The following is an 18,611-nucleotide window of genomic DNA, read 5'->3' on the forward strand; positions in this document are numbered from 1 at the left end:
AGCCCGGCCCTGGCCAAACTGCCAAACTGCAACCAAAGAATAGCCGGGCATTGTGGCGGGTGCCTGTAGTCCCAGCTACTCGGGAGGCTGAGGCAAGAGAATCGCTTAAGCCCAGGAGTTGGAGGTTGCTGTGAGCTGTGTGTGGCCACGGCACTCTACCGAGGGCCATAAAGTGAGACTCTGTCTGTAAAAAAAAAAAAAAAAAAAGTCTCACCTTGTTACCCTCTGTAGAGTGCTATGGCGTCACAGCTGACAGCAGCCTCCAATGCTTGGGCTCAAGCTATTCTCTTGCCTCAGCCTCCCAAATAGCTGGGACTACAGGTGCCCACCACAACACCCAGCTATTTTTTAGAGATGATGTCTCACTCTAGCTCAGGTTGGTCTCGAACCTATGAGCTCAGGCAATACACCTGACTTGGCCTCCCAGAGTAGTAGTATTACAGGTGTGAGCACTGCACCCTTTATTTTATTTTACATTTATTTGAGAAAGAATGTTACTTTGGGGCGGCGCCTGTGGCTCAAAGGGGTAGGGCGCAGGCCCCATATGCCAAGGGTGGCAGGTTCAAACCCAGCCCCGGCCAGAAACTGCAAAAAAAAAAAAAAAGAATCTTTCTTTGTTGCCCCCAGTGCCGTGCCATGGCATCACAGTTCACAGCAACCTGAGACTACAGGCACCTGGCTATTTTAGAGATAGGGTCTTGCTCTATCTGAGGCTGGTCTTGAACTTGTGAGCTCAGGTAGTCCACCTGCCTTGGCTGCCCAGAGTGCTGGGATTACAGGCATGAGCTGCCATGCCTGGCCTGAATAGACTGTTGTTTTTTGTTTCTTTTTTTTTTTTGCAGTTTTTGGCCAGGGCTTGGTTTGAACCCATCACCTCTGGCGGGACTAGCGCCCTACTACTTTGAGCCACAGGTACCACCCAATAGACTGATTTTTAAATGTACTTCTTTTTTGTCCTTCTCCAAGACAGAGTCACACCTCCAACTCTTGGGCTTAAGTGATTCTTTTGCCTCAGCCTCCCAAGTAGCTGGGACTTTGCGTCTGCCACAGTGGCCAGCTATTTATTTATTTATTTATTTTTGCCAGTTGTTTAGGTGGCCCAGGGCTGTTTCGAACTCGCCACTTTCAGCATACGTGTATGTGGCCGGTGCCGTAACCACTGTGCTGTAGGTGCTGAGCCTAACTGTACTTTTTCTGGTCATTCTGAAAGAATTATTTTCTAACAGTGAACAAAATGGTTGGATCTCTACTTAGATCCAGCTTTGCATGCCTATGGTTTCAGCTACACAGGAGTCTGAGACAGGAGGATCACTTAAGGCTATGAATTCAAAGCCATGGTATACTGTGATTATACCTGTGAATAACAACTGTACTCTAGTCTAGACAACATAGCAAGACCAAAATCAAAAATAAAACAATAGAAAAAAAGGAGATCTCTCTTTTTTTTTAAGACAGAGCCTCAAGTTGTTGCTCTGGGTAGAGTGCTATGGCATTACAGCTCACAGCAACCTCCAACTCCTAGGCTCAAGCGATTCTCCTGCCTCCGCCTCCCAAGTAGCTGGGACTACAGGCACCCGCCACAATGCCCGGCGATTTTTTTTTTTTTTTTTTTTTACAGTTTTTGGCCGGGGCTGGATATGAACCCGCCACCTCTGGCATATGGGGCTGGCGTCCTACTCCTTTTGGCCACAGGCGCTGCCCTCTGGCGATTTTTTGGTTGCAGCCATCACTGTTGTTTGGTGGGCCTGAGCTGGATTCGAACCTGCCAGCTCAGGTGTATGTGGCTGGTACCTTAGCCGCTTGAGCCACAGGTGCTGAGACAGTAGGTCTCATTTTTTATCATCATGTGATACATACTCTTGAAGTTCATGTAATATTTTCATACATGTGTAAAATGTGTTTTTCTTTAAGAGTGTCAAACTATTTTAGACATTTGGAGTATCACGGTGTTCACAGTGGCTTTTAGATGGAACAGTGCCAATTTGTTGATAGAGAGTTAGGAATGGAGATAGGCTATTTGTTTCTCTTGACAAAGGACTTAAGTAATTTTCACAGTACTTGTTTCAAAGAAGTACAAATAGTAAACATGAAAAACATCAAAAATAATGTTTAAAAACAATATTTTTCTCAATAAATTTCTCAATAAATTGGCTTTTCTTTTTCTTTTTTTTCTTTTCTAGACAGAGTCTCAAGCTGTCGCCCTGGATAGAGTGTGTGGCGTCCTAGCTCACAGCAACCTCCAACTCTTGGGCTCAAGCTATCCTCTTGCCTCAGTATTTCTTTTTCTTTTTTTTTTGTAGAGACAGAGTCTCACTTTATGGCCCTTGGTAGAGTGCCATGGCATCACACAGCTCACAGCAACCTCCAACTCCTGGGCCCAAGCGATTCTCTTGCCTCAGCCTCCCGAGTAGCTGGGACTACAGGCGTCCACCACAACGCCCGGCTATTTTTTGGTTGCAGTTTGGCCGGAGTCGGGTTTGAACCCGCCACCCTCGGCATATGAGGCCGGCGCCCTACCGACTGAGCCACAGGCACCGCCCTTGCCTCAATATTTCTATTTTTAGTAGAGACAGGGTCTCACTTTTAATCAAGCTGGTCTCAAATTCATGAGTTCAAACAATCCACCTGCCTTGGACTCCCAGATGCTAGGATTACAGGTGTGAGCCACTGCTTCCAAATGGCAAAGATTTTTACAATACTGTTTTAGTACGGAAATGAGGGGAATGAGAACTCAATACCTAGTGAAGGTATAAATTTGCACAGAGTATTTGGAGGGCAGTTTGGCAGCATAAGCTTTAATGTTCCTCATCCTTTGATCCTGTGTTTGCATTTTAAGGAGTTTATCCTAAGGAAGTAATTTTTAAAAATTCATTAATAGATAAAATGCTCATACGAAGCTTGGCACCCATAGCGCAGTGGTTGTGGCGCTGGCCACATACACCGAGGCTGTGGGGTTCGAACCCGGCCCGGGCCTGCTAAACAACAATGATAACTGTGACAAAAAAAATAGCTGGACATTGTGGCGAGTGCCTGTAGTCCCAGCTACTTGGAAGGCTGAGGCAAGAGAATTGCTTAAGCCCAAGAGCTGGAGGTTGCTGGGAGCTATGACGCCACAGCACTCTACCCAGGGCAACATAGTGAGACTTGGTCTCAAAAAAAAAAAAAAATGCTCATGACAACATAGTTGGGAGTTTTAAGAATATTTTCTTAACCATTGACTATAACTTTATAGCCTAATGACTAAAGTCATGTTCTGGTGCTAGGCAGACCTCTAGCACTATGTGCTTGGAAGGGTGAGAGAATCTGTTAAAGCCAGGAGGTCAGGGTTTTAGTTCCCTATGATGCCCCTGTGAATAGCCACTGCACTTCAGCCTGGGCAAAATAGTGAGAATCTATCTCCAAAATAAAAAATGAGTCATGTTTTCTTTTTTTTTTTTTTCCTATTTATTTTTTTTTTAGAGACAGAGTCTCACTTTGTGGCCCTGAGTAGAGTGCTGTGGCATCACAGCTCCCAGCAACCTCCAACTCTTGGGCTTAGGCGATTCTCTTGCCTCAGCCTCTCAAGTAGCTGGGACCACAGGTGCCCACCACAATGCCTGGCTATTTTTTGTTACAGTTTGGCCTGGGCCAGGTTCAAACCTGCCACCCTCGGTATATGGGGCTGGCGCCCTACTCACTGAGCCACCAGGAGCCGCCCTATTTATTTATTTATTTATTTTTTATTAAATCATAGCTGTGTACATTAATACAATCACGGGGCACCATGCACTGGTTTTATATACAATTTGAAATATTTTCATGAAACTGGTTAACATAGTCATGTTCTTAAAGGACAATGGAAAAGAAGGCAAGACATAAAACTATACATAGTAACTCAGTTATAAAAGACATATATCCTAGGTTTGGTGGCCCACACCTATAATTTCAGCAGTTTGGGAGGCCAAGGCAGGAGCATCACTTGAGCCCAGGAATTTGAGACCAGCCTGGGCAAGAGAGCAAGACCTCATCTCTACAAAAAATAACAAAGCTGGACATGGTGTTATACACCTTTAGTCCTAGCCACTTGGGAGGCTGAGGCAGGAAGATGGCTTGAGCCCTGGAATTTGATGTTGCAGTGAGCTGTGATCACTATAGCCCAGGCAACACAGTGAGACCCTATCTCAAAAAAAGAAAAAAGGGGCGGCGCCTGTGGCTCAGTGAGTAGGGTGCCGGCCCCATATGCCGAGGGTGGTGGGTTCAAACCCAGCCCCGACCAAACTGCAACAACAAAAAAAAATAGCCGGGCGTTGTGGTGGGCGCCTGTAGTCCCAGCTGCTCGGGAGGCTGAGGCAAGAGAATCGCGTAAGCCCAAGAGTAGAGGTTGCTGTGAGCCGTGTGACGCCACAGCACTCTACTGAGGGCGGTACAGTGAGACTCTGTCTCTACAAAAAAAAAAAAGAAAAGAAAAAAGATGTGGGGTGGTGCCTGTGGCTCAAAGGAATAGGGTGCCGGCCCCATATACCGGAGGTGGTGGGTTCAAACCCGACCCTGACCAAAAAAAAAAAAAAATGTGTATGTGTTATACTCGCACACGTGTATAAATATGTATGTAAATTAAAAATCAGGTAGGCCAAGTGCAGTGGCTCATATCTGTAATCTTCGTACTCTGGGAGGCTGAGACAGGTGGATTGCTTGAGCTCAGAAGTTCGAGACCAGCCTGAGGAAGATCCAGACCCCATCTCTACTAAAATAGAAAAAAACTAGCTGGGTGATGTAGTAGGTACCTATAGTACTAGCTACTCCTGAGGTACAGGCAGGAGGATCTCTTGAACCCAAGAGTTGGAGGTTGCTGTGAGCTATGATGACACCATTGTGCTCAAACCCAGGGTGTCAGAGTGAGATTTTATTTTTTCCAAAGTGGGATTCTGTGTACAAAAAAATCAGGTAGGTGGGCTTGGTGTCTGCAGCTCAGCGGCTAGGGTGGCACCCACATATGCTGGGCAGGCAGGTTTGAACCTAGCCCAGGCCTGCCAAGCAACAATAACTACAACCAAAAAATAGCCTGCAAGGTGGCACCTGTGGCTCAAAGGAGTAGGGCGCCAGCCCCTTATGCCGCAGGTGGCAGGTTCAAACCCAGCCCCAGCCAAAAACTGCAAAAAAAATAGCCCGGGCGACACCTCTGGCTCAGTGGGTAGGATGCCGGCCCCATATACCAAGGGTGGTGGGTTCAAACCTGGCCCTGGCCAGCTAAAACAGCAGTGACAACTGCAACAAAAAATAGCTGGTCATTGTGGCGGGCACCTGTAGTCCCAACTACTCAGGAGGCTAAGGCAAGAGAATCTTAAGAGTTGGAGGTTGCTGTGAGCTGTAATGCCATGGCACTCTACCGAGGGCGACAAAGTGAGACTCTGTTTCAAAAAAAAAAATAGCCGGGCACTGTGTGGGCGCCTGTAGTCCCAGCTACTTGGGAGGTTGAGGCAAGAGAATTGCTTGAGCTCAAGAGTTTGAGGTTGCTGTGAGCTGTGATGCCACAGGTAGGTGGGCTTGCTGCAGCTCAGTGGTTAAAGTGCCAGCCACATACACTAGGGCTGGCGGGTTTGGTTTTTTCTTTCTTTTCTTTTTTTTTTGAGACAGAGTCTTACTGTGTTATCCTCAGTAGGTGCTGTAGTATCACAGCTCACAGCAACCTCAAACTCTTGGGCTCAAGCGATTCTCTTGCCTCAGCCTCCCAAGTAGCTGGAACTATAGGCGCCCGCCACAATGCCCGGCTATTTTATTGTTTGAACCCACCAGCCTGGGCTTGGCGTCTGGAGCTCAGTGGCTAGGACGTCGACCACATACATCGGGGCTAGTGGGTTCAAACCCAGCCCAGGCCTGCCAAACAACAGTGACAACTACAACAATAAAATAGCTGGACATTGTGGTAGGTGCCTATAGTCCCAGCCACTCTGGAGGGTGAGACAAGAGAATTGCTTGAGCCCAAGAGTTTGAGGTTGCTGTGTGAGCTATGACCCTACAGCGTTCTACTGAGGGTGACACAGACTCTGTCTCAAAAAAAAAAAAATCATGTAGGTGATAATTCAAAATGCTGAAAGTGGTCCAGTGGCAGAGGTGAGACTGATTTGCCCCCCTGTAAGTAACTCCCCTAAACCCCAAGTCTTGTATAGAGATTTTTATTTATCAGGAAACCAAAAGGCAAAAAATTCAGTGAAGATGATTAGATATTTCAGTTGCTTAGCAGAGTGTCATTTAAAGGTTTGTATTCCTTATTAGAAACTTTCTTATTTGAGCTGATACATGAATATGTTCATTTATTATCCTTGATGAATTCTAGAATCTTAAGATAGAGAGGGAATGTGTTCTGAAGGATACCCTGTGTCTAGTGCCACACACATATGTACACACTTATGCAAATATGTATGAATTTTAAGTGTTCCTAATCTTTTTTCTTAGATCCTCATTATGTTATCACAGGTTTAGTTTTGTAACATTTCTTTATTTCCTCAACCATCCTTATTTTCCTCTTTTTATGACCTGTTTTGTTCATAGCAAACAGGAAAAATCTGATTTCCATGTTTTATTTAAATAAAGACCTTAGGAAATGACTTTTAAGCAGTTAGCTGCTGTTTTTTCTCTTTTTTGGCTCCTGAATTCTTTTGCCTAATTATACTCTTTTAGTTATCAGAGATGAAATTGAGATCAACAATCTTAGAACAAAAAGATAGTTTTTAAATGTTTGTCTTCTTTGGAATTGTGTGTTGTAGTTATGAAGAGAACGGATGTATGGGCTCAGTGTAAGCTCTCTTCACCTTTTCCTGGAATAGCTTGCTGGGACCTTTGGAAAAAAGAGACTTGCTATATTACCAAAGTTTGAAAAGAAGATTGCAACAAAACCTTGAACTTTATGCTACTCTGTACATAGGGTAGCAAGATGTATCATCAGGAGAATGAACAGAAAGTTCCCATGTTGTACTATCTTTGTAGTATGAGAGCCCACAGTCCTGGCCTTCTGTTCTTTTTTCTGGGGTCATCTTTCTTGATGAATGTCTTTCTTCATAGGGGATATTTCAGTTTCTATGTGTGATGTCAGTATACTGTGAAGAGGTTTTTGTTTTGTTTTTGTTTTTTAATTTTTATTTTTTTGAGAGTGTCTCAAGTGGATGCCCTTGGTAGATTGCTGTGGCATCACAGCCCACAGCAACCTCAAACTCTTGGGCTTAAGTGATTATCTTGCCTCAGCTTCCCAAATAACTGGGACTACAGGTGCCTGCCACAACGCCCGGCTATTTTTTGGTTGTAGTTGTCATTGTTTGGCAGACCCAGGCTGGATTTTAATTTGCCAGCTCCGGTGTATGTGGCTGGCTCCCTGGCTGCTGAGCTACAGGCGCCGAGCCAGCGATTTTTTTTGTTGCACTTCTCGTTGTTTAGCTGACCCAGGCTGGGTTCGAATCTGCCAGCCTTGCTGTATGTGGCTGGTGCTGTAACCACTGTGCTATGGGCAGCGAGCCAAGAAGGTTTTTTTTTTATTTTAAGATAATTTTATTGATTAAATATTGATTAAAGGTTTGTGTAAAATGCCTTAAAATTTGTATTTTAGCTGGGCATGGTGATATGTGCCTATAGTCCCAGCTACTCAGGAAGCTAAGGCAGGAGGATTATTTGAGCCCAGGATTTGAGTCCAGCCTGGGCAACATAGTGAGACCTCACTCTAATAAGTAAAATAAGAATAAAGTCTGCAATACATCTGTAATACAGTATATCTTTAAGTAATACCCTGCTCTGTTTTTTCCAGCGGTGAGCCCCTCCAGACTCCGAATAGGAGATCAAGAGTTTGATTCATTGCCTGCTTTACTGGAATTCTACAAAATACACTATTTGGACACTACAACGTTGATAGAACCAGTTTCCAGATCCAGGCAGGGTAGTGGAGTGATTCTCAGGCAGGAGGAGGCAGAGTATGTGCGAGCCCTCTTTGACTTTAATGGGAATGATGAAGAAGATCTTCCCTTTAAGAAAGGAGACATCCTGAGAATCCGGGATAAGCCTGAAGAGCAGTGGTGGAATGCAGAGGACAGCGAAGGCAAGAGGGGGATGATTCCAGTCCCTTACGTGGAGAAGTATAGACCTGCCCCCGCCTCAGTATCGACTGTGATTGGAGGTAACCAGGAGGGTTCCCACCCACAGCCACTGGGTGGGCCGGAGCCTGGGCCCTATGCCCAACCCAGCGTCAACACTCCGCTCCCTAACCTCCAGAATGGGCCCATTTATGCCAGGGTTATCCAGAAGCGAGTCCCTAATGCCTACGACAAGACAGCCTTGGCTTTGGAGGTACATAATGTGCAAAATGTAGAAAGAAGAGATCTGCTACAGGGTCTCCCTCTCAGACCTCTTAGAGCTTTGTAGGAATGCTCAATACAAGCACCAACATTGTGGTGATGTTGTAGATGTCAAACCATTAAGTACTGATTTTGGCATTTAATGTTGGGTTTTCTCTATAGAAATCTGTTTTGGAATGAGTAAGCTTAAAACTGTATAACTGAATGTTCTGATTGATTTACTAAACATACTTCGACTACTTTTATAACACCACTTGAATTCAGAGGAATTAACCTAAAATATTTTTTCTCATCTACATCCTAATCTGTTTCTTACTGTTTCTCATTTCTAAAAGAAAGTGGTTCATACAGATTTGAGGGTAGTAAATAGTCTCTATGAAAGTACTTAATTGACGTTTTCCCACAAAAACATGTTTTTACTTAGGGTACACAAAGTTCCTTATCATTAATGCTGTTCATCAAGTAAGAATTATACAGAAATAGGCACAGTACAGATGTAAAAAATCCGTAATCCAAAAGTTTTAGTTCTAAGGAGCAGATTACTTGGTCTTTGTTGTTTTAATGCATTTTACAGGGAAGAAACCAGGAGTTCGTTTTTGCTTTTTACTGGTGAAATATCCTTGGTAGCCTGTCTCCTTCTAGCCAACTCTTACATTGTCTTTATTACTTTATTTCTCTCTTTAGCACTCACAGCTTTGTTTCTTACTCCCTCTCTTTCTTCTTCCCTCCCTCTTTCCCTTTATCCCTCTCTCATGGTTTATTTTTTTTTTTTTAGCAGTTTTTGGCCAGGGCCAGGTTTGGGTTTGAACCCACCACCTCCGGTATATGGGGCCAGCACCCTACTCCTTTGAGCCACAGGCACTGCCCTATCCCTCTCTCACTTATCCCTCTCTCTCTTCCTTCCTTTCTGAGTTATGCAGAGCTAGTGATTAAGTATAAAAACTACTTCCTTGCAAGCAGTGCAAGAAAGAAAGAAAGCATAAAAACTAGTGCGGGCTTGGCACCCATAGCTCAGTGAGTAGGGTGTTGGCCACATACACTGAGGCTGGCAGGTGTGAGCCTCACCTGGGCCTGCTAAACAATGATGACAACTGCAACCAAAAAATAGCCAGGCATTGTGGCGGGTGCCTGTAGTCCCAGCTTCTCGGGAGGCTGAGGCAAGAGAATTGCTTAAGCCCAAGAGTTCGAGGTTGCTGTGAGCTGTGACACCGTGGTACTCTACCAAGGGCAACACAGTAAGACTCTGTCTCAAAAAAAATAAAAAAACTAGTGCGGAAGTGGTATGCATTGCCATCTTTCAGAGCCTATGATATGGTGGCTTGAATATAAGCAGGTAGCTAACTTTCGTAAACACAAGCTGAAGTTACATGAGAATTAGCAGAGAAGGGATAAAAGTGTATTTTTATAAGCTGAAATCTCTTAAGTTTTATTTTCCTTAGGTCATGTTCATACACTGAGGTATGGGAACTGCTAAGACGTTTAGCTTACTAAATAAGGTAGAATTTATTTGAACTAGTCTCTGATAATACTAGGTTTGAAATTTTTCCTTTAGATTCTAATCTAGTGGATGCAAAGGACCGTTAGTTGAGTTTTCTAGGTTTGACTGAAAAAAATGTGATTTTTATTTTAAGGTTTATATTTTTTGAGGTCATGTTGTAACTTAAAAGTATCATATCTAGGCTGGAAGGAGGGACTTATGCCTATTCTAGTACTCTGGGAAGCTGAGGCAGGAGGATCCTTTGAGCTCAGGAGTTCGAGACCAGCCTGAGCAAGAATGAGACTCCATCTCTATTGAAAATAGAAAAAATTGGGCGGCGCCTGTGGCTCAAGGAGTAGGGCGCCGGTCCCATATGCCAGAGGTGGCGGGTTCAAACCCAGCCCCGGCCAAAAAAAAAAACCACAAAAAAAAAAAAAAAAAAAAGAAAATAGAAAAAATTATATGGGCATCATGGCAGGTGCCTATAGTCCCAGCTACTCGGAAGGACGAGGCAGGAGGATGGCTTGTGTTCAGGAATTTGAGGTTGTTGTGATCTAGGCTGACATCATAGCACTCTAGCCTGGGCAACAGGGCGAGACTCTGTCTCAGAATAAAAACAGTATGGGCTCAGCGCCTGTGGCTCAAGCAGCTAAGGTGCTAGCCACATACACCTCAGCTGGTGGGTTTGAATTCAGCTTGGGCCCGCCAAACAACTGTGATGGCTGCAACCAAAAAAAATAGCTAGGCGTTGTGGCGGGCGCCTGTAGTCCCAGCTACTTGAGAGGCGGAGGCAGGAGAATCACTTGAACCCAGGAGTTGGAGGTTGCTGTGAGCTGTGATGTCACAGCACTCTATCCAGGGTGACAGCTTGAGGCTCTGTCTCAAAAAAAAAAGTATGATATCTAGTTGGCTATGGTAACATATGCTTATAGTCCAGCTCCCCTGGAGGCTGAGACAGAGGATTATTTGAGCCTCAGGAGTTGTAGGCATGACTGGGCAACATAGCAAGACCCCAGCCTAGTATCATGTTCTGATGAGTGTACATTGCTTAGGTCACATCACTTCTTTTTCCTACTTGAAGTTTAGAGGATAAGGAAAATAAGTTTCTAGCCGCATGTTCTCTTTTCTTTGAACTGTTCTCTGTGCTCTGAAGTATAAATCTTGTGAAATAAATATTTGGGTAAACTGGCGGCACCTGTGGCTCAGCGAGTAGGATGCCGGCCCCATATACCAAGGGTGGTGAGTTCGAACCCGGCCCCTGCCAAACTGCAACAAAAAAATATCTGGGCATTGTGGTGGGTGCCTGTAGTCACAGCTACTCAGGAGACTGAGGCAAGAGAATCACCTAAGCCCAGGAGTTGGAGGTTGCTGTGAGCTGTGACACCACAGCTCTACCAAGGGTGACAAAGTGAGACTCTGTCTCTGGAAAAAAAAAAAAAAAAGATTTGGGTAAACCTCCTGGCCCACTCTACAAATACTTCAAATCTGGGCAGACAGGCATATTTCTAATCCCAGCTGTTAGAGAGACTAAAGCAGGAGAATGAATGGCTTGAGCTCAGGAGACCAGCGTGGACAACAATGAGAATCCATCTCAATTAAACAAATACTTTTTTTTTTTTTTTTTTTTGCAGTTTTTGGCTGGGGCGGGGCTTGAACCCACCACCTCCAGCATATGGATAGCTGGTGCCCTAACCCTTTGAGCCACAGGCGCCGCCCCTCAATTAAACAAATACTTTAAAAAATAAAAACTTCCAGGCTGCCAGCTCTAACAAATTATGTGAACTAATTCCTTACTGATATTTCAGAAATTAGACCAGTATATTCTTTTTTTTTGCAGTTTTTGGCCAGGGCTGGGTTTGAACCCGCCTCCTCTGGCATATGGGGCCAGCGCTCTACTCCTTTGAGCCACGGGGGGTGCCGCCCTAGACCAGTATATTCTAAAGGGAAGATTGAGGGAAGGGGAGAAATGGGCTGGATCTTGGGCCCTGGTCTGCCCATGCCTTAGGAAAGCAAAAGCTTAGGCCAGGCAGGTGGCTTACCCTGTAATCCTGGCAATTTGGAAGGCTGAAGTGGGTGGGTTGCCTGAGCTGGTGAGTTCAGAGATCAGCCTGAGCAAGTAAGAGACCCCATCTCTACTAAAAATAGAAAAACAAGGTGGGTGTTGTGGTGGGTGCTATAGTTCCGGGTACTCGTGAGGCTGAGGCAAGAGGATTGCTTGAGCCCAAGAGTTTGAGGTTATTGTAACCTATGATACCAGGGCACTCTACCCAGGGTGACAAAGTGAGACTGTCTCAAAAAAAAAAAAAAAAAGAGGCTTAATTGTTTTTTGTTTTTGCAGTTTTTGGCCAGGGTTGGGTTTGAACCCGCCACCCTGGTATATAGGGCTAGCGCCCTACTCCTTTGAGCCACAGGTGCCGCCTGAGGCTTAGTTGTTTGGCCGGTATTCTGTTCTCCTTAGGGGAATGGTTTTGGGCCCCTTCTCCTGAACTGGTATAGTAACATGTAGGCTTGGGATCCTGACTATGGATACAATGCCATGAACTACTAAGAAGGGTGACAACCAACAACTTACAGACTAAGGCTCAGCACCCATAACACAGTGGTTATGGTGCCGGCCACATACACTGAGGCTGGCGGGTTCAAACCCAGCCTAGGCTAGCTAAACAACAATGACAACTGTAACAAAAAATAACCGGGTGTTGTGGCGGGTGCCTCAACTACTTGGGAGGCTAAGGCAAGAGAATCGCTTAAGCTCAAGAGTTTGAGGTTGCTGTGAGCTGTGACGCCACAGCACTGTACCAAGGGCAACATAGTGAGACTCTGTCTCAAAAAAAAAAAAAAAAACTTGGTAGGGCTTGATGCCTGTGGTTCAAGCAGCTAAGGCACCAGCAACATACACCTGAGCTGGTGGATTCGAATCCAGCCCAGGCCCACCAAATAACAATTATGGCTGCAGCCAAAAAATAGCTGGGTGTTGTGGCGGGCACCTGTAGTCCCAGCTACTTGAGAAGGGGAGGCAGGAGAATCAGTTGAGCCCAGGAATTTGAGGTTGCTGTGAGCTGTGAAGCTACAGCACTCTACCCAGGGCAACAGCTTGAGGCTCTGTCTCAAAAAAAAAAAAAAAAAAAAAAAAACTTAGTAGACCGAGAGACTCAGCTGTAAAGATTTACATTTGAAAAGGGCTCAGACTGGGGCGGCGCCTGTGGCTCAAGGAGTAGGGCACCGGTCCCATCTCATATGCCGGAGGTGGCGGGTTCAAACCCAGCCCCGGCCAAAAATCACAAAAAAAAAAAAAAGAAAAGGGCTCAGACTATGAAATGGGGGTGGGGTGGGAGATATGCAGCACATCTTACTCAGTGATATAGGAAACAGTGGGCTCAGTCTGCCAGATGTCTTTTGTAAAAATATGTTTTAAAACCGCTACAGTGGGGCGGCGCCTGTGGCTCAGTGAGTGGGACGCCGGCCCCATATGCCGAGGGTGGCGGGTTCAAACCCAGCCCCGGCCAAACTGCAACAAAAAAATAGCCGGGCGTTGTGGTGGGCACCTGTAGTCCCAGCTGCTCGGGAGTCTGAGGCAAGAGAATCGCGTGAGCCCAAAAGTTAGAGGTTGCTGTGAGCCGTGTGACACCACGGCACTCTACCCAAGGGCGGTACAGTTAGACTCTGTCTCTACAAAAAAAAAAAAAAATCATATAAAAAAAAAAAAAAAAACCGCTACAGTGCTGGGTGAGGTGGCTCACGCCTGTAATCCCCACACTCAGGTAGGCGGGGGTGGGCAGATTGCTCGAGTTCATGAGTTCAAGACCAGCCTGAACAAGAGCAAGACTCCATCTTCCATCTCTAAAAAATAGGTGGGCGTTGTAGCGGATGCCTTGTAGTCCCAAGCTACTTAGGAGACTGAGACAAGAGGATCTCTCTCTTTTTTTTTTTTTTTCAGAGACAGTTTCACTCTATCACTCTCCGTGTGGCGTCACAGCTCACAGCAACCTCCAGCTCTTAGACTTAGTCAATTCTCTCACCTCAGCCTCCTGAGTAGCTATTGCAATGTGGCTGGGCCAGGTTCAAGCCCGCCACCTCTTGGTATATGGGGCTGGCACCCGGCAAAAGGGTCTCTTGAGCCCTAGAGTTTGAGGTTTCTGTGAGCTACAACGCCATGGAACTCTATCAAGGGTGACAGAGTGTCTCAAAAAAATACATATGTGTGTGTATATATATATCCTCATTCGGTATTTGGAAAAAATTAATTATATAGGTTGAATGGGTTGTTTAAGCTAGTTGGAAATGGAGATGTGACAAATCCAGATCTACCATAGTATCTTTCTATAATACCAAGCCCAAATTCAGCCTATGGTTCTTTCTCTTTTATATCAGTGCTGCTGTCCTCTTAAGCGTGAATTTTTTGTGGTTTCATTGACAGCATATCCCCAGTTGTACTGTCTTTGCAGGGAGGTACAATTCTCCTTTCCTGTCTCTGGTTTTTCATAGGAGCTGATACCTACTCCCTACTGTGAGGAGTCTTGGAGATAAGAGTATGAGACTGTGGTTTTCTCACTGTAGCATTTTGATAAGAAATTGATATGAGGCTCAGTGCCCATAGCACAGTGTTTACGGCACCAGCCACATGTACTGAGGGTGGTGGGTTCAAACCAGGCTTGCTAAACAACAACTGCAAACAAAAAATAGCTGGGCATTGTGGCAGACGCCTGTAGTCCCAGTTGCTTAGGAAGCTGAGGCAAGAGAATCGCTCAAGGCTCGGCACCTGTAGCTCAGCGGCTAGGGCGCCAGCCATATACACCGAGGTTGGCAGGTTCAAATCCGGCCCGGGCCTGCTAAACGTTGACAACTACAACCAAAAACTAGCTGGGCATTGTGACAGGCACTTGAAGTCCCAGCTACTTGGGAGGCTGAGGCAAGAGAATCATTTAAGCCCAAAAGTTTGAGGTTTCTGTGAGCTGTGACACCATGGTATTCTACCGAGGGTGATATGGTGAGACTATGGAAAAAAGGAAATTGATATAAATTTGATAAGCATTGAGACTAGGCAAGGCTACACATGTAATCCTAGCATTCTGGGAGGATTGCTTATGCTCAGGAGGTCAAAGACCAACCTGAGCAAGAGCCAGACCCCGTCTCTTCTTAAAATAGAAAAATGAGCCAGGCATGGTGGCAGGTGCCTATACTTCCAGCTGCTCGGGAGGCTGAGGCAAGACGATCACTAGAGCCCAAGAGTTTGAGATTGCTGTGAAATGTGTTGCCCTAGCACTCTACCCAGGGTGACAAGTCAGACTCTTTCTCAAAAAAAAAAAAAAAGTCTTGGTGCTCATAGCTCAGTGAGTAGGGCACTGGCCACATACACAGAGGCAGGTGGGTTTGACCCCGGCCTGGGGCCAGCTGAACAATGACAACTGCAACCAAAAAATAGCTGGGTGTTGCAGCGGGTGCCTGTAGTCCCAGCTACTTGGTAGGCTGAGGCAAGAGAATTGCTTAAGCCCAAGAGTTTGAGGTTGCTGTGAGCTGTGATGTTACAGCACTCTACCAAGGCTGACAGAATGAGCCTCTGTCTCAAAAAAAAAAAAAAGAAAAGAAAACATGCATTGATCAATTGACCGGTGTGTGTATATTTAAATGAAGCAAATTTGGCCCACTATAAATCCAGATCTATAAACCAGCTGGGTACATTTTAGTGCAGTTTCAAATCATTTAGTTTCATAGTTGGGCAGGACCAGGAGATAATACAGATGTATTAGACCCTTGGTAGACATCACAGCTCACAGCAACCTCAAACTCTTGGGCTTAGGCGATTCTCTTGCCTCAGCCTCCCGAGTAGCTGGGACTATAGGCACCTGCCACAATACCTGGCTATTTTTTATTGCAGTTTGGCCAGGCCTGGGTTTGAACCCTCCACCCTTGGTATATGGGGCTAGCGCCCTACTGACTGAGCCACAGGCACCACACAGAGTTTCCATGCTTAAAAAAAAAAAAATGTAAAAAACTGTTCTAAGAACCCTCTCCCCTCATCTAATAGATGAATGTTTCCTGTGAGATTTATTAGATATTTCCTCCTTCCCCAAAGTAGGGGTATTGCTCTGTCCCATATAGTTCTAGGGTTAATTAGTCATATTCTGGAGGACTGTACCAGTGAACAAGATAGACACCCTCTGTTCATCCTGGAGTTCCTGTGAAGACAGCCTTAAAGAAATGTAAATATACTGTGTTTGAAGCAAAAATACTGAAAGTAACACTAGAGCAAAGCAGGGGCCTCTTTTATTTATTTATCTTAGATTCTTTTGTTTTGTGGCTTGTGGCTCCTGGTGAGCTAGGATTGTGATAAATCTTCCTTTTGTTATTTTTTTATATGTTTTTTAAGACACAGTCTCACTTGGTCACCCTTGGTAGAGTGCTGATAAGATTTGAAGTAGCAAGGGAGCATCTCAGGTATTCTTAGGCTTGTACCTACTCTGTTGGGTACAGATAGGGAAGGTATAAAGTGCTTTAGGTCTTTGGTGACATGCAAGAGTGACTATATCAATTCCTTACTTTCCCATGTAGAACTGCATGAAACCTAAATGATTAAGGCCTTTTTTTTTCTTTTTGAGACAGTCTCACTGTGTCACCCTAGGTAGACTGCTGTGGTGTCACAGTTTACAGCAACCTCCAACTCTTGGGCTTAAGTGATTCTCTGTCTCAGCCTCCCAAGTAGCTGGGAGTACAGGCGCCTGCCTTAATGCCTGGCTATTTTTTGTTGTTGTAGTAGTTGTTGTTTAGCAGGCCTGGACTGGGTTGGAACCCACCAGCCCTGGTGTATGTGGCTGGCGCCCTAACCACTGAGCTATAGGATCTGAGCCTAAGGCCTTTTTATTGGTTGGTTTTTTTTTTTTTTTTTTGGAGACAGAGTCTCATTCTGTTGCCCTGGGTAGAGTGACATGACATCATAGGTCGCAGCAAACTTAAGTTTTTGGACTCAAGAAATCCTCTTGCTTCCACCTCCCAAGTAGCTGGGACTATAGGTATGTACCACAACACCCAGCTCATATTTCTTTTACTTTTTCTTTTTCTTTTTTTTTTTTTTTTTGAGACAGAGCCTCAAGCTGTTGCCCTAGGTAGAGTGCCATGGTGTCACAGCTCACAACAATCTCAAACACTTGGACTCAAGCAATTTTCTTGCCTCAGGCTTCTGCTATAATGCCTGCCTATTTTTCAGAGACAAGGGTCTTGTTCTTGCTCAGGCTGATCTCTAATCTGTGAGCTTAGGCAGTCCATCCACCTTGGCCTCCCAGAGTGCTAGGATTATAGGCATGAGCCACCATGGCTGGCCTTTTTTTTTTTTTTTTTTTTTGAGACAGGATCTCACTGTGTTCCCTAGGTGAGAGTGCTGTGGCTTCGGACTAGCTCACAGCAGCCTGAAACTCTTGGGCTCAAGCAGTCCTCCCTCAACCTCCTAAGTAGGTGAGGCTACAAGCATGCACCACCATGCCTGATTAATATTTTCTGTTTTAGTGGAGATGAGGTTTCACTCTTGCTCAGGCTGGTCTGGAACTCCTGAGCTCAAGGGATCCTCCTGCCTCGGCTTCCCCAAATGCCAGGATTATAGGCGTGAGCCACTGTACCCAGCCTCGATAAAAATATTTTAAAAAGCAGTAAGTTGGCTTTGGCTCATGGGTCACTGCTGACCCGTCTTAGATTGCCGTAGTTTTCCTTTTTTCCCCTACAAATGAATCTTGAAATATTTACTAATTGTAATTTTGATGTGTTTGAAAATGTTTAAATATAAGGCTCCTATATTGCTTCTCTGTACTTGCTTTTCCCTGGTTTTATTTATTTTTTTTAGAGACAGAGTCTTCACTTTATCGCCCTCAGTAGAGTGCTATGGCATCACAGCTCACAGTAACCTCCAGCTCTTGGGCTTAGGCGATTCTCTTGTCTCAGCCTCCCCAGTAGCTAGGACTACAGGCGCCCGCCATAACGCCTGGCTATTTTTTTGTTGTTGCTGTTGCAGTTTGGTTGGGCCAGGTTTGAACTCAACCACCCTTGGTATATGAGGCTGGCGCCCTACTCACTGAGCCATAGGCACTGCCCTCCCTGGTTTTATTTATGTGACTTGGTGTGTGCTTTCTGCCCTGAGCTCACTAAAATCCTGCATTAAGTTCAGATCCAAGGAATGCTGGCAGATGTTGATGTTTTCTGATCAAATAGTAAGGATAGCCTTAAGGAAAGATGGAGACTTTACCTCTTTCATGTTTACATGGATGGAGCTGGAACATATTCTTAGCAAAGTATCTCAGGAATGGAAGAAAAAGTATCCAATGTACTCAGCCCTACCTACTATGAAGCTAAATTATAGCTTTCACATGAAGACTATAACCCAACTATAGCACAAGACTATGGGGAAAGGGCCAAGGGAGGGGGGAGGTTTTGGTGGAGGGAGAGTAATGGGTGGGGCCACATCTATGGTGCATCTTAGAATGGGTACAGGTGATTGCACTAATGTACACAGCTATGATTTAACAATAAAGAAAAAGATTAAAAAAATAAGATAAGTGCAGTGTGCATAGGAAAAAAAAAATAGAAACTAGAAAGTCATAGTCAGGCGTTGTGATGGGCACCTGTGGTCCCAGCTACTTGCGAGATGGAGGCAGGAGAATCGCTTGAGCCCAGGAGTTTGAGGTTGCTGTGAGCTGTGATGGCGTAGTACTCTACCCAGGGTGACAGCTTGAGGCTCTGTCTCAAAAAAAAAAAAACAAAAAGAAACTACAAAAGTTGTCATCTGGGGGTGTACCGGCAATGGAGGTCACACAGTTCCATGATGTCTCTTACATAGA

At 45.1% G+C, this 18,611-nt stretch overlaps 1 protein-coding gene across 2 annotated transcripts in view; it reads left to right on the forward strand.

The window, feature by feature from the left end:
- Positions 1–18,611, forward strand: part of CRK (CRK proto-oncogene, adaptor protein) — a 42,454-nt gene that overhangs the window by 10,889 nt on the left and 12,954 nt on the right. The window contains exon 2 of one of the 2 annotated variants that reach the window (XM_053567761.1): positions 7,772–8,307. In XM_053567761.1, coding sequence (XP_053423736.1) covers positions 7,772–8,307 — 536 coding nt within the window. The remainder of the gene's footprint in view (positions 1–7,771; positions 8,308–18,611) is intronic. The other variant, XM_053567762.1, reaches the window with a different exon arrangement.

This window comes from Nycticebus coucang, chromosome 18 (assembly GCF_027406575.1).
Source record: "Nycticebus coucang isolate mNycCou1 chromosome 18, mNycCou1.pri, whole genome shotgun sequence".
Lineage (NCBI taxonomy): Eukaryota > Metazoa > Chordata > Mammalia > Primates > Lorisidae > Nycticebus > Nycticebus coucang.